The sequence below is a fragment of the Amphiura filiformis genome, chromosome 7, assembly GCF_039555335.1.
Source record: "Amphiura filiformis chromosome 7, Afil_fr2py, whole genome shotgun sequence".
Classification (NCBI taxonomy): domain Eukaryota; kingdom Metazoa; phylum Echinodermata; class Ophiuroidea; order Amphilepidida; family Amphiuridae; genus Amphiura; species Amphiura filiformis.
In genome coordinates, this window is record NC_092634.1 from 45,963,985 (window position 1) to 45,984,225 (window position 20,241).

The 20,241-nt window shown below is 38.2% G+C and overlaps 1 protein-coding gene across 1 annotated transcript in view; it reads left to right on the plus strand.

The window, feature by feature from the left end:
• Nucleotides 1-2,419: 2,419 nt before the first annotated feature.
• LOC140157245 (peptidyl-prolyl cis-trans isomerase-like 4) overlaps nt 2,420-20,241 on the plus strand; it is an 84,642-nt gene continuing 66,820 nt past the window's right edge. The window contains exons 1-4 of the mRNA XM_072180370.1: nt 2,420-2,581; nt 17,206-17,273; nt 18,316-18,380; nt 19,296-19,413. Of these exons, the coding sequence (XP_072036471.1) occupies nt 2,512-2,581; nt 17,206-17,273; nt 18,316-18,380; nt 19,296-19,413 (321 nt within the window). The 5' untranslated portion in view covers nt 2,420-2,511. The remainder of the gene's footprint in view (nt 2,582-17,205; nt 17,274-18,315; nt 18,381-19,295; nt 19,414-20,241) is intronic.

Sequence of the window (20,241 nt, forward strand, 5' to 3'; positions counted from 1 at the left end):
AGCATTGCTTGTGCAATTTTATGGCCACTTCCAAACTTCTTGGCTAAAGTTTCTTTAGCTTTCTCGAAGCCTTCCTTTGGATCCTCATAAAGAAGATAGCTCTCTACATATTTCTTGGCATCTCCATCTGTATGCTGACATAAGAACTCCAGTCTTTCTTTCTCATCATCTGTCTTGTCCTCGACACCAAATGCGAAGGCTCTCATAAATGATGTATACTTTAACGGATCTCCATCGAAAGTCTGGATCTCGTCTCTGGCAATAAAGCTCGCAACTGCTGTTTTATCAGCAATCTGGTTAATTCACTAAGCTGTTCAGCTTGGTCTGCAGAATGATCTGCCTGTCTTTGCTGTTGAGGCTCTGTTGGTACACTAGTTGTTGGAACATGTGGGGGGCCAACAAGCTGTGTGGGTACACTAGTTGTTGTTGGAACATGTGGGGGGCCAACAGGCTGTGTGGGTACACTAACTGTTGGAACATGTGGGGGGCCAACAGGCTGTGTGGGTACACCAACTGTTGGAAAATGTGGGGGGCCAACAGGCTGTTGCTGTGGTCTATAGTCCATGTAATATGGCATAAACTGATCATACTGATCTGCGGGTGCTGGTCCCTGCATGTGTCTATATGTCTTCATAGGAGGTGCATCATCATGCACATGTCTTGGTCGGAATGTGTATTCCTCTGGATAACTATTGTAATCAAGCCGTGGCGGTTCACATCACGCTCAGATCTGTGGTCTTCGAACTTTGGCTGTCTAACTTTCGGCCTGACTACTGGGTCCATATTTCTAGGTTTCAACGAAGCAGGAAGTCTATTTGGTAGCACTGGTACTTTCAAGTTCACCTGTACTTTCTGGTCTGACTCCTGATGATGAGGTACTATATTCCTATCACTACACTGCTTTATATTAGAAGCCAATTTAACATGAACAGTTTCTCCCTGTGGTTCAGGAGATATGTCTTGACCAGCTGCCATAGACCTGTCTACATGTACATCTGATGTAGGCCTTTGCATTCTGACATCAGATTTTTGCACAACTGGTTCCTGAATTTCAACCTTTCCAGGACTATCATTTTGATTATCAAGCCAACTTTGTACAGTTTTTCGGCTATCTATAGTAGATGGTAGAGGCGAACCTTCCTGACTACCTTCAGATGTACTGAGATTTTCATAAATTTCTAATTTGGTATTTTCTAATTCCAATTCTGCATCTATCTCTATAGACTCCTTTTGCTGTTGCAATTCAAGCTCTTTTTTCTCAATTGCTTGTCTTTTTTGAACTATTGTTTGTTTACTCATTAACTCTGCTTTACATGAGAGCAGCCTTAACAATAGCACTGCTAATACTACTCTTTGATCTCCTGCTAATTTTGCTAGCATTCTCAACCTGTTCAATATCCCCTGGATATTTTGCGGCCATAATGAGTCTATTTTACAATAAACTGGCTTGTTTACTATCTCACTAAATCTGAGATGGTCCCTGAATTAAATTCAGAAACAAATTTACAACTTTACTTGTCAAGGGCAAGGATGCTTCCAGTCATAACAAAGATTAGACTTATCTAAGTCCAAACCCAAGCAAGTTAGACCTAGCCTATTTAGGTCCACTATAGCATGAACGCAAGTCTTGATCAAGTCTAGCGCCAGCGTGTTTGACAAGCATGTGCTGCAAGTGAATTTCTCAGCGCTGAGCTGAGCACAAATTATAATGTACAGTACACACACTGTGTACGATACCAATGCAGTATACTATACTGCAAATGTACATGCACAAAACTTTTGCTCCGATACTTTATCGAAGCTACAACTTTAGCCTATGTCTTGTGTATAATCGAGGTAACGATCATATACACCTTTTCTACTAATGTAGGGTCTAATTTCTGACTCGTTCTTGAGTCTATCGCTGCTCATTAGCAAACCCTTTTGTTCTATTCTTGACATCACAAATTTGGTTTGACATGACTCGAATGACCATTTTCCCAATACACGCAAGATTTGCATATAATATAACAGCTAGGAAACACAATAGTACTTATCCGTTCTTGTTGGATCTCAGACTACAAGTGATTTATTTCCTGGCACAACATAATATCCATCCACTTATGCAATAATACGTAATCTTTACGTAATCTTTACGGTAGAAAAGGTAAATCTACTCCGAGATGGTCAAACAATTCTGTGACTTTTATCTTATGATTTAGTGCATCTCTAGCTGGTAATCCAAAATAGAGGGCGCCAGTCAGGTAAATTTCCAAGACAGAAGGTGGTGGCTACATGTAGGCCTATAACCCATCCAGTCCAACCAACAGTCCATCTCAGTTATTTTGTACCCTCTTCATTTTTCACAAAATTTTGTTTTTTAAATATGGCAAGTCAGAACTTATTGTCGACAGAGGGCAGTCTTTAGCTTCTGCAAAAGAAAATGGCAGCGCACATGTACGAATTCTGAGTTTTTGTGCAGGCAGTTTGAGTTAAATTTGCTCCTGTATTGACTATATTTTTGGCTTAAAAATGGCTGTACTGTTAGAAACAACATTGGGTGATATTGTTGTTGATCTATACCCTGAAGAACGACCAAGATGTAAGTGAAAATAGCTCTGAAAAAGGACGTCATCTCACTGACAGTTCGTCTTCCGAATTTTGATCCTTCCTTCAGCTTCTTTCCTTGCTTGTGCGTGGGAAATACAACCAATTTATTACAAGATACAACAGAAGAGGCTTTTCCATACAGTGAACAATAAATTAGGGGTTCATTCATATATTTTCATGACTAAACGGTTGTTTATGCCCGAGGGGCCGCTTGACCCCGTTCATACATACCAGAACATTTTTTGTGATTCTTATTTCATCAAAATAATGACAAACGATAACAAGGAACATCATAAAAAAGGATGAATTTCCTTCGTTTTCTTTACCCCGAGATCGCACATCCGGGCCACCGGTCATAAACGCTGTTTATGCCCGGCTCTCGACCAATCACGCGCGCCGTTATATAGTAGGTAACCCAGGCAAACTAGACGTTCGCCTTTCGTATCTCTTTCCTTGTTGGAAAGGTATAACGTTGAGGAGATAGGAACATGTACAGAAGATCCGGGACTATATCTGGTTCCATACAGCAATACGCAGTATTGCTGTCTGGTAAGCAGGTACGAATTGAGACGCCGTGAATTGAGACGCCGGAGCCGGTCAAACACAGAGGACTAGCCTACACCCGTATCCTACTATCACTCAAACAAGCAAATCTCTTCACGAATTCACTCACCTTGCGATCCTACATCATCAGTTGAAACAAACATCTAAGTTTCCAAAAACAACTTTGTCATTCCTCAAAACTACAAGTAACTTCATTAATAAAAAATTGAAATCATACTATTACCCGTTATTGAAAATTTTGTTCGATTTATGTGAACCAAAAGAACGCACGAGTCGAGTTCAGGTTACCAAAATGGTAGCTCCTGCCTCCTGGTCACCTCAGATATGACGTCAGTATCAAGCTGCTTATTAAACGGTGGATCGGATTGGTTGAAATCAACGCCACGTTTTTGACCTTACAGGGGTCAGAGATATGCATATTCATGTCAGCGATGCGGATATAGTATCATCACCGGAACTGAGAATTGCGAAATTTTCGATGTTTGTACCGGGGAATTTCAGACACGGAGACTCCGCGTATATTTCGAAAAATTCGTCCAAAGGTAACCAAAGGGTTGGGGATCGCATTTTTAACTATCACTAAATGTTTCGGAATTGAGGTCGGCTAAAAAGTAGACAGTTTCGGGACTGTAATTGGTGTAGATGTCACATTTTGAACAGTGAGCGATAAGTGGCCAATTTCATGCTCAGCACAAGTGACTATCTTTACTCAGGGTAATCCGGGACCTACTCTGCCATGTTTGGCTGAGTAACGGTACATGAACACGGTCTTTTGTGCCTATGTAAATTAGTCATTGTGTAAAGCTGTGTTTATACCCAGACTGAATCATTGTCGCTAACTACACAAGTTATGTGTGCAATTTTAGAGAACGTTGACCGACAGAGGGTGTCAATATAGGCCTACGTGTCGCTTTTGAAAAACAGCAAATCATGCGCATGCTCAGCAGGCAAATACGACGGCGATTTAGTACACTGACCATGCGTGCGATTCAGGTTTCTCCAAAAGCGATTGAGTATAAATGCATCTTTAGAAATGACCGCGATTGTGTGTTCTCAAGTGGGTTTTATCATGTTAATTAGTGACCTCGATCAAGCATTGAAATGCTGTCATTTTTTTTTTTGGATCGTTCAAGCATCTCCAACAAATTTTTCAATGTAAGTGCCTCTGGCCCTAGTAGAAGTAAAAACGGATACTATGGCCAGAGTTCTAGGGCTAAGGCAAACCTTAGTTAACACATTTGCTAGTCAGCCAAATTCGCCGACAATGTCAATGCATTTTTACATAGAAATTTAAAACAAGTGCCCGAAGAAAGAAACCTACATAAATATGTTTTCTATACTTCACTTGACCCAAATATGTGATTTTTATGGTGATAAGTCACCCGCACATGGAATTTTAGAGGATTTGGATAGCAGTTCCATTAAAAAAGCTGCTATCATAATGAGACTTAAAAGATCTAGAAACACCCCGAAATGCCGTTTTGGGGAATTTTGCTAGCTGAAACTTTTTGATGAAAGTCAATCTTTGACAAGATGTAACTTTGCTACGGAAAGTGCTATGAAAAAATGGTTTTCAGTTTTGGCTTTGTTTACTCAAGGGCTTTAATTTGGGCTAAACTTTACTATACCCTACCACATTTGGCCGTCATTGAAGCTACCCTAGTTTTAGCCCTGCTACACCGACGGCGCGAAACTCGATGATATGATTACATTGAATGAGTGCAATTAATAAATCACTTAATTCAGCAAATTAAATAAACGAACGAGAGAGATTCAAAACCACATTGTAGTAATTTAATTAATAATGCCACTATATAATCAAGAAGAGGAACATTAGTAAATTTTAAATTTAATTAATATTCATAGTTATTGCTTTGCTTCCCATAATCAGCCAGGAATCATAAATCTGCATAATGATCAGTTTCCATTCATTAATTGTCTTATTTAAAGAAGAGATAAAAAATTATTAATTAACTTAAGAATATTAAATAAAAACATTAACTTTTAACAATAGTCAGTCATTAATTATAAATGTAAATTTTCTGATGCACACCAGGAAGGTTACCGTTGTTGCAGGGCTACAGCGACTTTCCGCTTGATAATTAATCAATTAATTAACGTTCTTAAACAATTAACTTTTATCAATATTCAGTCATTAATCTTATGCCCATGAGGAAGGTTATTGTTGTTGCAGGGCTACAGCGACATCGCCGTTTGATAATTAATGAATTAACAAACAAACAAACAAACAAACAAACTTTATAAATATTCACCCATTAATGCGATGCCTATGAGGAAGGTTATCGTTGTTGCAGGGCTACAGCGACATCGCCGTGTGAACTTTGAACGACAATTTCTCAACAACCCTACTACCAATTTCCATGATTTTTGTACCAAATTTCTTCTTTTTAAAAGACCTTGCTAAGTATAAATGATAAAAATTATCATGATTATACGTCGTTCATAAAACGCCCTACCACTGCAAAGCTTTACTTTATATTGACCGCTTTTTTACGCTCAATACAAATCTGAATAAAGATGGAAGATAATTACAAGTTCTGTTTCATTCACAATGTTTTGTTGAACTTGTAAAATAAATGTCTTATGATGCTTATTTTTTCACCTAATTAGTCGGAACTGTATGAGCGATGAATGACCATTTTCTTATTAATTAACTTTTTAGTGGTCACGGTCCTGTTTTTATTTACAACAACTGCAAAGTATGAAATCACATAAACCAGTGTATACGCTCGTTCATAAAAGGCCCCAACCAGTGATACCCAGGTGCAAAAGTTCTGTTTCTTCTTAATTAATTTTTCAGTGGTCACGGTCCTGTTTTTATTTATAATATCTGGAAATTATGAAATCACATAAACCAGTGTATACGTGTTCATAAATGCCCCAACCAGTGACAACCAGGTGCAAACTAAGTTATGTGCATTATGCGCTTACCAATGACAACTTAACTTAATATTTGCTCTTGTCAACAAACAAGCAACTCCCCATTTCACATGTGCATCATATGTATAACGCCCAAGCATCATCATCTACAATCCAACGATCACTTGTATCAATATGCAAATATATGATTCAATACGTGCATGTTGATTAATAGGGATTAGTTTTTAACGGCTTTTTTAATAGTCGGGTATGGGCTGGCGAAGCGTAAATAAACATGTGTTGGTTAATCCTAAAACCAAGCAGGTCATTAATTTTTATTCTTTAAATAATCAAATAATAAAAAAATCATTCGCGCGCCGCTGTAGCACGGCAACAGCGAACCTTCACCCAATGGCAAGGTATAGGTTAGCGGCGTCACTCTAGCACGGTAACAGCGATACCTTCTTCCTCTTCCTTACCTTTATTTGCTAACATGATAAAGTCATTACAAAATACGCAAAAGTCTAGCTTTGCGCCGTCGCGTAGCACAGCAACAACGATAGCTTCGCGCCGTCGGTGTAGCCCAGTAAAAGAGTATAGCCGGCTACCGTCGCTGTAGCACAGCAACGGCGATACCTTCCTCCCCTACATTAATTTGGTGACATGACCAAATAAGGTATACCTCAGTGCCGTCGGTGTTACCATACGGAAATAGGTATACTTACGCGCTGTCGGTTTAGCCCCTCAAAAAGTCTAGCTTACGCCGTCGCTGTAGCACGGCAACAACGACACCTTCGCGCCGTCGCTGTAGCACGGCAACAGCGATACCTTCCGCCGTCGGTGTAGCCCTGTAAAAAGGTCTAGCTTGGCGCCGTCGCTGTAGCACGGCAACAGCGATACCTTCGCGCCGTCGGTGTAGCCCCGTAAAAAGGTATAGCTTGGCGCCGTCGCTGTAGCACGGCAACAGCGATACCTACCTCCCCTACATTCATTTGGTGACATGACCAAGTAAGGTATACCCCAGTGCCATCGGTGTTACCATATGGAAATAGGTATACCTTCGTGCCGTCGGCTTAGCCCCTCAAAAAAGTCTAGCTTTGCGCCGTCGCTGTAGCACGGCAACAACGACACCTTAGCGCCGTCGCTGTAGCACGGCAACAACGGCACCTTCTCGCCGTCGGTGTAGCCCATTAAAAAGGGATAGCTTCGGGCCGTCGCTGTAGCACGGCAACAGCGATACCTTCAGCGCCGTCCGGTGTAGCCTTGTAAAAAGGTCTAGCTTTACGCCGCCGCTGTAGCACAGCAACAACGATACCTTCCTCCACCACACTCATTTGCTAATATGGCAACTTTAACAATTAGGCCTACATAAGGTGCACCTTTGGACCGCCGGTGTAGCCTTACGGAAATAGGTCTACCTTACACGCCGTCGGTGTAGGCCCCTCATAAAGGTCTAGCTTGCGCGTCGCTGTAGCACAGCAACAGCGATACCTTTGTGGCGTCGCTGTAGCACGGCGACAACGATATCTTTATTCTCCATCACATCAATATTCAATATTATGATACGTATTTACTCCATGAAATAAATGCTACTCATCTTCTTAAACAAACCACTCATTAACAATTAACATTCCTCTTATCAATATAACTTTAATCACTTTTAACAATCATTGTTAATTACTTACAACCCTCTTATCCCTCACACTCATTATCATTATGTCATAATTATTAATTAACTACCATCGCCCTCTAATCCATCATAATAATTAGAATTATATAATCATTCATAACCAATTACAATCGGCCTCTTATACGTCACACTAATTATAATTATATCATGCTTATTAACATCATCTTTTGATGCGATCAATCATTATTACTTGAGTACATTAAAATCTGTTATGCATAATTAATACTTCTAAGTCATTATATAATGCAATATAGTTATTTCATTATGCTTAAATTAAATTTAAAATATGACATTGCTACTATCTAGAAGTAACCACAATAATTTAATCGTACTAACACTTATTACCTTGATGAATGCAAACTTCATTAAGTCAAACGCCGACATATATACTTTATTAAAAACCTGACTCATATACCTCTAATCTATCCCATTAATAAGTAATTCTACCGACGCGACGCCGGTGTAGTTTTACCAAAAAGGTGCAGCTTGGCGCCGTCGATGTGGTAGGGTATTCTAAAGGTACTCCTTAATTTGATATATGAAATGATGCAGTTTGATGGCAAATTTGAATTCACCTAGCATACCTATATATAGCTCGTTCACGTAGCGGTTTCGTTGTCCCACTGGCCTAACGTAGATTGCCTGGCGATCGGAGTGTTATCGTCAGAGCACCTCGGACTAACCTATATATAGCGCGTATGTATGAACAAGAAATGAAATCCAATGCTAACATATATCTGCACAAGCGACTGATAGCCTATCTTTAGTATTGATGTTTTCAGGCTTTATAAAGGGTCAAAACCACCATCCATGACCAGTGTTCGATTTACCTGGATTCGCATCGCAAAATGCGAGTCATTTTCTACAAACTGCTACTCAACTACACAGACCAGTAGCAAAAAATGCGATCCAAAAAATCAGGAAAATGCCTACTTGCACCGTGAACCACGCTGATATACCATCATTTGCAAGTTACCATTTGTCGAAGTCAAGAATGTCTCCATAAATTCCATTTCCAAGAAAATCATCCACAAAAATATGACCCAAAAGTCCCCAAATCGTGATGTTTACGCCATTAAACGAAATACAGTATCCTCCCTTATATGCAAATTTTATGCAAATGACACGTTGTGTTACATACTTCCATGTATTACCAGATAACAAAAAACATGCATATTCATTTATGACATCATAGAAGTAGCTATGTTTATATGGGTGTATAGTTCAGTGGTGAGACGGAAATATCGTGTGTCCTTGGTGACAATCTTCCAAAACTACACAAGATTTTTAGGATTTCATAGATTCCTCACATTATTTTAATGCTTCAGCTAGTAAATAAGTGAGTTTCCTCTACTCAAAAATGTAGGACTTCTCTTGATTACTGAAGGAAAATTTGCGTTTAGAAAGGGCACATGATAATCAGCTTAGGAAGTTTAGGTGCCGAATTTTGAACCACATTCGGTCTGCAATTGCAATTGCATAACGTTGCCCGGGACGTTGCCTCTCTACTATGTTAACCGGCGCATTATATGGTATAGTTTCACATCATCTAGTAAATTTCCTTCCAAATGACAAAATTACCCAGTAATATTACGCTTAACAAATGTTACAGTTTTCCATGCATGGGTGTGGTATGTGTAAATTATTGTTGCAATTTCAAAACATCAGATCCATGGATGGGAAGGGCAATGTAACTAGAATAAGGTGGATTTTCCCAGAAGGTGAGGTCTTTCTCTTTTCCAATAGGGGCCTAAAGATGGTATCCATGCAGTGCTTGATTTTTGTCTATTTTTTTAAGCATTGAGTACCGGGATTGAGTAATCTGTGAGAAGACAAGAAAATGCAAAAAAATCGATAAAATATGGTGAAAACAAACTGCTACTCAAAATTTTGGAATTGCTACTCAAATCTGAAAGTGAGTAGCAATTTTTGCTACACAAAAAAATAGATGAAAATCGAACACTGTCCATGACCACTAAAAACGAGCAATTCGGACTTCCAAAAAATGGGAAAATGTTATTCTATAGTGGGAATTCCAATTGAATGAACGCAGCTTTCAATAGCGTGACAAATTTTTGCGTACACTGTGCGATGTACGCCAGCCTGTGTGCGACTGTGCGTGAGTAACGCGGAAGGTCGCATGTCACAAGTTCGTACCCTAAAAAGGTGGAGGTGTTACATTTTTCTAAATGGGGCGGAACAAAAAATATTATTCTGCAACAACCCCTTTCCCTATTGAGCTAGGAAGGATGGAGTAAAAATTGTGGAAAATGTCAATGAAACAGAAGTTTAAATAAAAAAATGGCAGCAGTTTACATTTGAAATTGCGGGGGTGGAGGAGCAGGTGGGTCAGGAGGAAGTTTGTGTGTGCTGAGTGAATGGGAATGTTATTTTTTGTCATACCCAGACATGTTTTGCAATGAATATCTTTTAAACAGTACATAATACAAGGCTGTTTTAAGTATTTAATTGTGAGTAACACATCAGAGTATTGTTCTGAAACATCAAAACATTTTCAGTATCACTACTTGTAAGTGGCACGCTGATTTGCATGGAATGCACTAAATTCCTTATGTATTCTATTGTTTTCTAATATCGAATTTGAAGAAACTTAAGGGGGTACTACACCCCTGCCCAATTTTGTGCCTATTTTTGCATTGTTCTCAAAAATTATAGAGCATTGGTGACAAGTAAGATATGTATATTAGGCCTATAGGAGCAAGGACTACAACTGCTACACTGAAAATTTTATTTCAGCACAGACAACAGTTGGTCATGTTTTTTGAGGTGGGACCCAATTGCGTCACATCTTGCAATTTGTCAAAAATCAACTCCTTTTTTGTATTTCTGATTATATTTCAAAAAGTTTTCACCCAAACTATGTAAAAGTATATATTTTTAGAAAGCATATATTGTCAGGATTGCAAATCTGTTAAGTTTGAATGGATATACAGGGTGTGCCAAAAATATCATACAGGGTGATTCCATTGAAAAATACCTAAAATATTACATTTCTTTACCACTCTAATATTTCTACATAGTATATTAAATTGGAAAATGAACTTGGTATTTGGAATGTACACAATTAGTCCTTTCATTAAATATTTAGTTTGCACTATATTTGTTAAGCCCATTATGTTATACAGGGTGTGAAAAAAGTTGTATTTTAAATTGTTTAATTTAATGTAACATTTCCCTAAGTGCCATTTGTAAGCAAATGCACTTCAAATTTGGAAACAAAATAGTTTAAAGAATTGCTATAATATCACATTTAAATATCCAATTCCATATAGGGTGTTTCAAAATCCACAGTGAATAAATTGTAACAATGGTACATGTATGTAGGCATATACAGATGCACAATTAGCCTACATCAATAAACTATTTAACAATAACCAGAGATCAATATGTCATCAGATTAAATCCTTTGACTGCAATAATCTCCTTTGAGAAGATTTATTTGATAGATATTTCAAAGATAAAACAATTTAAAAGATCTATTTATGACAGATGAGATTTATTTTCATTCCTTTTTTCATGCATGCAAAATTTAAAGCCCATTGTATTGCATGACACACATTCCCCTGCATTAATTAAAAGCTCGTTAAATCCTTAATTACTAAGTTTATTAAGATTAGCTAGGCAATTATAGTTATAGAAAGTTAAAAAAAATAAGATTAACATTATGCAAATGCATTTTTACTTCTATTAGACAACAAAGTGCATATATTTTATTATTGAACACCAACTTCTCATTGGATTTACACAGAGCTCCTCCTCTACCGGCTCCTCCTCTACCGGCTCCACCCCTGGCTAATTAACTTAATTAAGCGGTTGTAATTAATTAATACATTTGTTCAACTGTATTTGTTACTATTTCATTAGATTAATAATTTATCTTCCAAATGAGACCAAAACCATTTCTTCATGATGGATTTTAGCAAAAATATATGAAGAAGAAGATAATTTTTTTTGGAAAATGTGACAGCTCCACCTTTTTTGGGTGCCCACCTCAAAAAACATGACCAGTTGTGGAGTTACAGTCACAAATGAGGGAAAACCAATATTTGATCAATAAATCAATAACGACTTGCCTTGAGTTGCTGAATTTTCAGTGCAGTAGTTGTAGTCCTTGCCCCTATAATATACATATCTTACTTGTCATCAATGCGCTATAATTTTTGAGAAAAACACAAAAATAAGCAAAAAAAAATGGCTAGGGGTGTAGTACGGTAGTACCCCCTTAAAAATTCAAAAAAATAATTTATTAATTTTACGTACTTTTTATACACCCTGTATACAAGACGCCTTTTATTGAAAGAGTCATTTATTGACTCCAAGATGTTCACAATCATGTTTGGAACATAATCTGATACAAAATATTCCAAAAACTCTATTCCAATGATGTGCAATATAAATTGTTCTGATAATAGTTGAAAATGAGAAAAATGCATTTAAAAAAATTTCAAATTTACATTGAATCGTGTACATTAATTAGGCGGAAACTGTCCGTTTTCGCAAAAACGGAACATATTTTTTCTTCAAAAGTCATGTTGATTAATAAAAGGGGTCAAAACCTCCAAAATATCCAAAAATCATTTTTTGGTAAGTTTTTGGCCTGTATTACACAAAATTACACACATGCGACCGGAAGTGAATCCAACCATGTCAACGCACTCGTGATTGGACCAGACTGATTGGTTAGCATTGATTGTATCCAAGGTCGTGCGTTCGCGTTGTAGTTTGAAATACGCGATATACGATCGCAGTTGGATCTAATGCAGCTGTTGAAAGCTGCGTTCATTCAATTGGAATTCTTAGTCTTAGTAATAGTATAGTCATGTTTACACATATAAAATCAGAGATAACACTTCGAATTCTGACCCAGACAAATATGAGCGTGTAATATTATGAACTTTTTTATTTATGGCACTTAAAGTAACCTAGCGAAATTTACTGCTGATGTAGTCTGCGGAACTCAGTCGTCAATGATAGTCAGTCACTTATCTTTTGGTCGTTATATGACTATCATTTGAGGACTGAGTTCTTACCATACATCTTCCGAGGTGCAGTTTCAGACAATAGCTTGGGATTATTGGGGCAGAGGTTATCTTTTGAATTCTTTCATGACCACTGAAGCATAGTCAAGCCTGTCAAGGACACTCGGCGTGAATTGAAAGACCATATCACTCGCCACAAAAGAATGTCAAAGGTCACTCGACACCAATTTGGTGTACTTCCGCGCCTCGGAAAATGATGTTTAAGGTTTAGGTAGGCACCGGAGTTTCGCGCGATTTAAAACGGCAAAATGCGCGGCCGGTTTTGTAAAAAGCGTGAAAATGCGCGAAAATTCAAGTAAAAAAGCGCGAAAATGCGTTTTCCAGACAGATTTTTGTGCGTCCATCTGAAATTCACGATTATGACAATACACACATACCCCGGGTCTACACCTCATCAAATGTTGATTGTTAAAAAAAAAAAAAAAAGTGCATTTTCGCCGTGATATTCCATCTCCGTTCGCTATGATAATTTTTCTCGTTTCAGTTTTGGTCCGAAACGTGGTCAAAAACAGGTGCAAAAACATGAGCAAAGTCTGTCAATCTTGACACTGTTGGCAGAGGGGTCATACCCCCACCCTTTTTATTTTTGTGGCACCCTTTTAACCCAGGCACCCTTTTTATGTACAAAGTCAGGACCCCCACCACTTATGCTTTATCCGCCATTTGAACACACTGAAGTCCCTCAAAAAGCTGCAGCCAATGTCATGCCACTGTTTAAATCCCGGTAACTTGCTAACATTATGGGTGTATGCGAAGCAAAGAGAGAACCACGTGTGGCGCTTGCGAAGTATGGTTATTTATAATATGTCAGCTTAGTGGATGTAAACATGCATCAAATGGAATTTTCTCTTGCGATATGGTTTGCAGGTTTGGCAATTATTTTTGGAAATAGGGATGATTTTATCATTCAATAAAAATTGAAACAACCCCACCCCTTTTTATTTTACACCCACCCTTTATATCAATCCACCCTTTTTACCAACAAAGTTTAAACCCCCACCCTTTTAATGATTTTCCAAATTTCAAAGTGGCACCCTTTAAAAAGGGTGCCCTGCCAACAGTGCTTGAGCAATTTTCGTTCGTACTTTCACTTCCGCATTTGCCATTTCTTTTTTTAAATTAACGTGCTGTTGATGCTACAAAGACTAAAACACGTGCTACCACAAATAATACGAAAAAGGGGTTATCATTTGGATTTTGTCTTTAAAATTGCTTTTATTCATCGTAACAATAATACTAATAAAGGAAACCTAGATTATTTATGAGAAAATAAACTTAAAATATTAAAAATTGAATATTGTCAGGTTGTGATAAATAATTAAATAAACATTAACCGCACGTTAGCGGCACATGCTTGGTTGTAAACAAATCAATCGGGACTTCCCCAGGAAAGCATGCAAAAAGTGCACGATTTCCTGACGTTGCATTTACAAGTATTGCAGAATTTACTTCAATTCTCAGCAGGTGGGTCAAAATTTTGGGGCTTTTATTATCTTAAAAATATAAAAGAATAAAAATTTAAGCCTGTTATGTTGTAAAAAAGGTTATTATTCTGAACAAATTCATCAGGATCGTTGATAAAAGTCACTGGTAAATAATCACCGAACATCTCGCGAGATCTCGCGAAAAGCATTTCCAAGATGTCCGCGCCCGTCAACAAAATAAGTTCGACCGGTTGGTGGAGAAAACAACAAAACCGAAGCTTAATAAGGCCGCCTGTGCATCTTTTAATGACAAGATTGATCTCAGCGGAAGCCAGCTAAAGCGGTGGGTAGTCAATTTATCTAAATTTAAAGTAACTAAGGCACAAGAAAAGGTACTTAGTCGCGGTTTGAATTTTGCCATGTCCCCGATAAGATTGAGTCATCGATCACGAACGAGTACATAATTGCCTGTGAAAAGTCGTGTTGGAAACTACCGAAGGGAGATGCAGCCCAGCTTAGATCGGAGGTAGTAGGGGCTATCAAATCGACCAAAGCTCCCAAATCAAACGTAACTAAGGATGAAAGAATTGCCATTAGAGAACTTCAGAAGGAAAAATCCATCCAAATCCTAGGTGCAGATAAGGGTAGAGCCACCGTTATATTAGATACCACCGAATATGAGGAAAAGCTTAGTAATCTGCTTAATGACACCAGTACATATGAAGAGCTAAAGGAAGACCCTACTCCTAAATATAAAAGGAAACTTGTCAGCACTTTAAACAGACTTCTGCGTGAGGAAAAAATTTCCCAAAAGGACAAGGATTTCCTTTTCCCAACAGCGGAGATTGTCCCGCGCATATATGGCAGTCCTAAGATCCACAAGAAAGACACTCCGTTGCGTCCAATCATCGACTACACTGGCTCAATTGGTTACAATGTGTCGAGATCACTGGCAGATATAATCAGTCCCCTTGTCGGCAACACAGACCATCACGTCCTCAATTCCAAACAATTAGCAGAGGACTTGGACGGGATCACCATTGGTGATGATGAATACATGATCTCGCACGACGTCGTGTCCCTATTCACAAATACACCTGTGGATCTCACGCTGAAGATCATCCGCCAAAAGTTGGAAAAAGACCATGACTTAAAAAAACGGACCCTCCTCAGCGTCGACGACCTGATGGAATTAATCAAATTCATTCTCACCACCACCTATTTCACATCAAAAGGCAAAATCTTCCAACAAAAGAAAGGTATGGCAATGGGCAGTCCCCTAAGTCCCATAGCGGTCAACCTTTTTATGGAATGGTTCGAGAAGGAAGCCATAACCACATCTCCGGCCAGCTGCAAACCCAGAATCTGGAAGAGATATGTCGATGACGTTCTAGAAGTAATCAAGAAAGGAGAAGCGGAGAATCTGACAGCTCATCTAAACCAAGTCGACCCGACAAACAGCATTAAGTTTACGTACGAGGAAGAATCGGACAACAGTATCCCTTTTCTGGACACCTTAATCACCAAGAAAGATGATGGGTCCCTCAAATTGTGCATATACAGAAAACCAACGCACACGGACCAGTACTTGCAATTTCAATCGCACCATCCGTTACACCACAAGTTAGGTGTTGTGAGGACCCTCATCGACAGAAAGGATTCTTTAGTTTCTGAAGAAGCGGACCGCGTGAGAGAAAAGAGCCACATAGAACAAGCTCTCGGCCAATGCGGCTATCCCCAGTGGTCAATTAAGAAAGTCGTAGAGGAAAAAGATCTCCCTAAGCAAAAGAAAATCAAAGCTAGCGACAGCCAAGACAAAAGCAAAGGCCTGGTAGTTCTTCCGTATGTGGAAGGCTTATCTGAGAGAGTGTCAAGGATTTTTAAAAAGCATGGTTTTTCAACATCCCTGAAACCACATGCCACCATCCGCAAAGCACTCGTGCACCCCAAGGATAAACGAGACCCCCTTCAGACAGCTGAAGCTGTCTCACGAGATACCATGCAAGAGCTGTCCGAAAACCTATATAGGGGAGACAGGCCGCTTATTGTCAACCAGGTTAAAAGAACACAAGACTGAATCTGAAAAGGCCGGTGAAAAAACATTCACCAGAGCACAGAGAAAGGCATCCGCCACAGAAACATACAAATCAGCTATAGCAGAACATACAGCCACAAATAATCACGTAATTGGGTGGGAGGAGGCCAAAGTCATCGACCAAGAAGCCAACAAAACAACCCGCTGGCTCAAAGAGGCAATTTGGATAATGAAGCAGAGGCAACACCACCATGAACAAGGATCGAGGCGTACAGACTTGATCGGATCTACGATCAGATCATCAATCGGCAGCAACCCATGTGACGTCATCAAGACCAGTCACAAAGTTTGCCGATAAGATCTAGAAACACTACCACTCACCACAACCAGAGTGAACAAGATTCCTGACAGGAATCGAAATATTTCTAGTGAGTACCTAATTTTACTTATTTGGATCTGTATGAGAACATTATTTACCAGTGAAGGTTATTATTGGTGAATTTACATTGAAAAGTAGTGTGTTTGGCAAAATTCTCAAAATTCACGATGGACCACCAAAATCGCGATGGACCCCCAAAATCGTGATTTTTTGCGATCGCGCGAAACTCCGATGCCTAGGTTTAGGACTACTGCTGATGGCCATCGAGGTCCCGTCACTGAAGTCATGAAAAGATCACGTATTTTGTATTGTTCTCAGAAAAAACCCGGGTTTTCTATAAGGGTTTTTCTATAAGTGAGTCCCGGGAATTTGAGTCCCGCCCGAGAATCCTATTACCCGGGCAGGAAATTCCCTTTTTTTTTTGAAGTTATTTATTTTTTCGGTTTTATAGTTGTCCCTGGACCTAGACCTAAATGCTAGGATCATTCATGGTTGACATTTAAAAAAAAATTGCACACTGAAGCATTGTATGCACTGATCTGCAGACTAAAATTTGAATACCAATTAATTTCTTTCCTTCTCAGGTTGTCTGAACTTCTTGAAGCTGTGTAAAATCAAGTACTACAATTACTGCTTGTTCCATTCAATACAGGTGAGTCACATATATGGCCCTTCACACTTGATTATTAGTTTCCTGTTTACCGCCCGCGTCCAAAATTGAAAATCTCAAAATAATTAATTATTTTATTTTTATTTCTAATTTTCTCCTTTAAAATAAGTTTCAACTACTTCTACTTGTCATTTTCTGACTTTAATAATGTCAACAATAATGATGAATGAACAAAGAGTACAACTCCACCTTCACTTATTTATAAAATCAAATATTGTTGTGAAATAATTAAATGCCCGCTCTAGTCAAAATGAGTTGAAGGTTGCTTGTCATAGTTCAAACTAAATAAAATAAAATAAAAGATAATTAATAATTAATAATTAAAAGTCACCTCGTCCCTTTTTCAAAATCTTCAACAGGAAACTAATAATCAAGTGCGAAGGGCCTATTGGGTTATAAATTCCAGAATGAATGGAAATGTTTTGTATGGGGGGTGGGTACTCAAGTTTGGTTTTGGTAGGGGTGTGCCCAAAGTAAACCCATCAAAATACCACTTTTTCAAAAAAATTAGGACTCATCGATATATCAAAATTCAAAATTTTCCGCCGAATTTTACCCAAATTGTCTTAGTTTTAACAAATTTCCTCGAAGTTTGGACGAAATTTCAAACATTTAAATGGCAAAATTGTGCTATTATCTAAAAAAATTAAGAAAATTTTGAAAAAATGACCCATCCATATACCAAAATTGGACTAGAAAAGGGGGTCATAGAAACATTGTTTACCAAAAGGTTGAAAATGCTACCCATATTTGCACCACATCCCCGTATATGGTCATTTGTATTGAGTATCCCCTGGGATTTTGTAAGATCAACAACTTTAGAAAAAGCCTCTAAATGAAGTAATTTCTGTTGCATTTGTTATCTCTTTGTGACATTAAATTGAGCCAAAATTTTGCTATGCAAACAAGTACAAAATGGTCTGTAGATTTTTATGATAAAGTTGGTTTCAGATTTCTCTGAACAAAAAACAATTTACAAAATGTAGACAAGATTTAATTAAACAAAATGTACATTCTTTTACAGACAGATTTTATGGCTCAGACTGGTGATCCAACAGGAACTGGTAAAGGCGGAGCCTCCATCTTCAGGTAAGATTGTGAAACCTGTGTATCAATTTTTATTCCCTGCCCTGAAAAAGTTCAGTTACTTGAAATACAGATGAAATAATGATAAACAATAAAATAAACAATGCGATTTATAAAGCGCCTTTTACAAAAGTAGGCAAAGCGTTAAAAGAGAGAAGACAAGAAAGCAAAAGAGCTAAACAGTGGGAAAGAGGTGAGTTTTAAGAAGATTCCTGAAAGTGGTAATATTTTCTTGACCTCGGACAGTGATGGGCAACTCATTCCGAAGGTGTGGCCTCGCTGTTGAAAAGGCGCAATCCTTTGTATGCCTTTGTAAGCTGTAATTTGTTTTAATTAATGCAAAATAGTGCCAACTTCAGGTCCATTGATTTAACTTCATGTACTGAACTTTAATGTAATGTTCAGCAAATGTTAATTGTAATTTTCACTTTCAACAAACAAAATTTGGTCATGACTTACATTACAATCGTACTTGTGTGAGATTAGGTCATAGATTAGGGTTAATATAGTTAATTTACTGTATGAGTTTGGTGTATATGGCATTGAGCAAGGGCAAAATTAAGTAGCACCTGAGCTCTATTTGCCCACCTGGTATCATGAAATGGCATTCTGTTGGCAGGAGCTACTTATAAATGTCAGCTGAAACTCTCTTGACAGAAAGTCTCAATATCTACATGTAATATTTGTATGTCAAAATAAATGTATCAATATATCCCAAGTACATGTAGCTCCCAGTTCACACAAAATCCACCTCGGTTGGACTCAACTTCTTGGCAAAAATAGACCCTAGTTAAAATCTGATTTTTAATCCAAGTTCAAATAGGGCATTCTGAAATCTTTTTCAAATTCTTGGTGATGGAAGTAAAAACTATTAGGACTAATTGATGATTTTAATTCCAATTCTTTTATTTGCTTCAGTAAACTTTATGGAGACCAAGCCAAATATTTTGAGATGGAGACATCGCCTCGGATCAAGCATACTAAGAAAGGAGCTGTTTCCATGGTGAATAATGGGAGTGAATGTCATGGATCACAGGTAAGAAAGAAAGAGGTCTATGAAGGATAAAGAATAAATAATTTAATTACGGATGAAAACGTTGACATTTTAATTCAATTAAGTGACAGTGAACACATTTTACTTGTGAATCAGCCATGTAGGAAATTTCCTAGAAAAATTCAAACAGTGTGATTGGAGAGCAATGAACTACGGATTGTAATTTTTCCTTTGAAACATGAATGTGTGTAATGTGGAAGGAGAGGGCAACTATACTGGGAATTTCAATTGAATGAACGCAGCTGCACAACAGTGTGATGACCGTCCGCGTACACTGTGTGATAACGCTCACGTGTGCGTGACGTGAATGTAAATCCGACCATGCCAACTCACTTGTGATTGGTTAGTATTTTAATTATTGTAATAATGTATCCAAGGTCGTGCGTTCGCGTTGTAGTTTGAAATTTTCAATATACGATCACGGTTGGGACGAATACAGCTGTTCAAACATGGATTCATTCAATTGAAATTCTCAGTGTAGATTCTTCTTTGAAATATGTACATGTGTGAAGTGTTGAACGGTGGAGAGAGAGACATGCACATAGAGAAAGGGAGATGACTTGCCAGAGAGATTTGTACAAAGTCTCAAATCATAGAAGGGGGGAGAGAAGAAAGTAAAGAGGAAAAAGTATGTAAAGAAAAATGACAACCAGACAGTGTAATTCTGACGTGTGTATGTCAGCGCTTTGAGCGAATGCTCACAATGAGAATATTTCACCAAATTAAATTTGAAGTGATGTTACTCTCTGCACCTGTCCAAAAGTTCTTAAAGCAGCTATCATTGATTTGTGAAATCATAAAACCATTAAA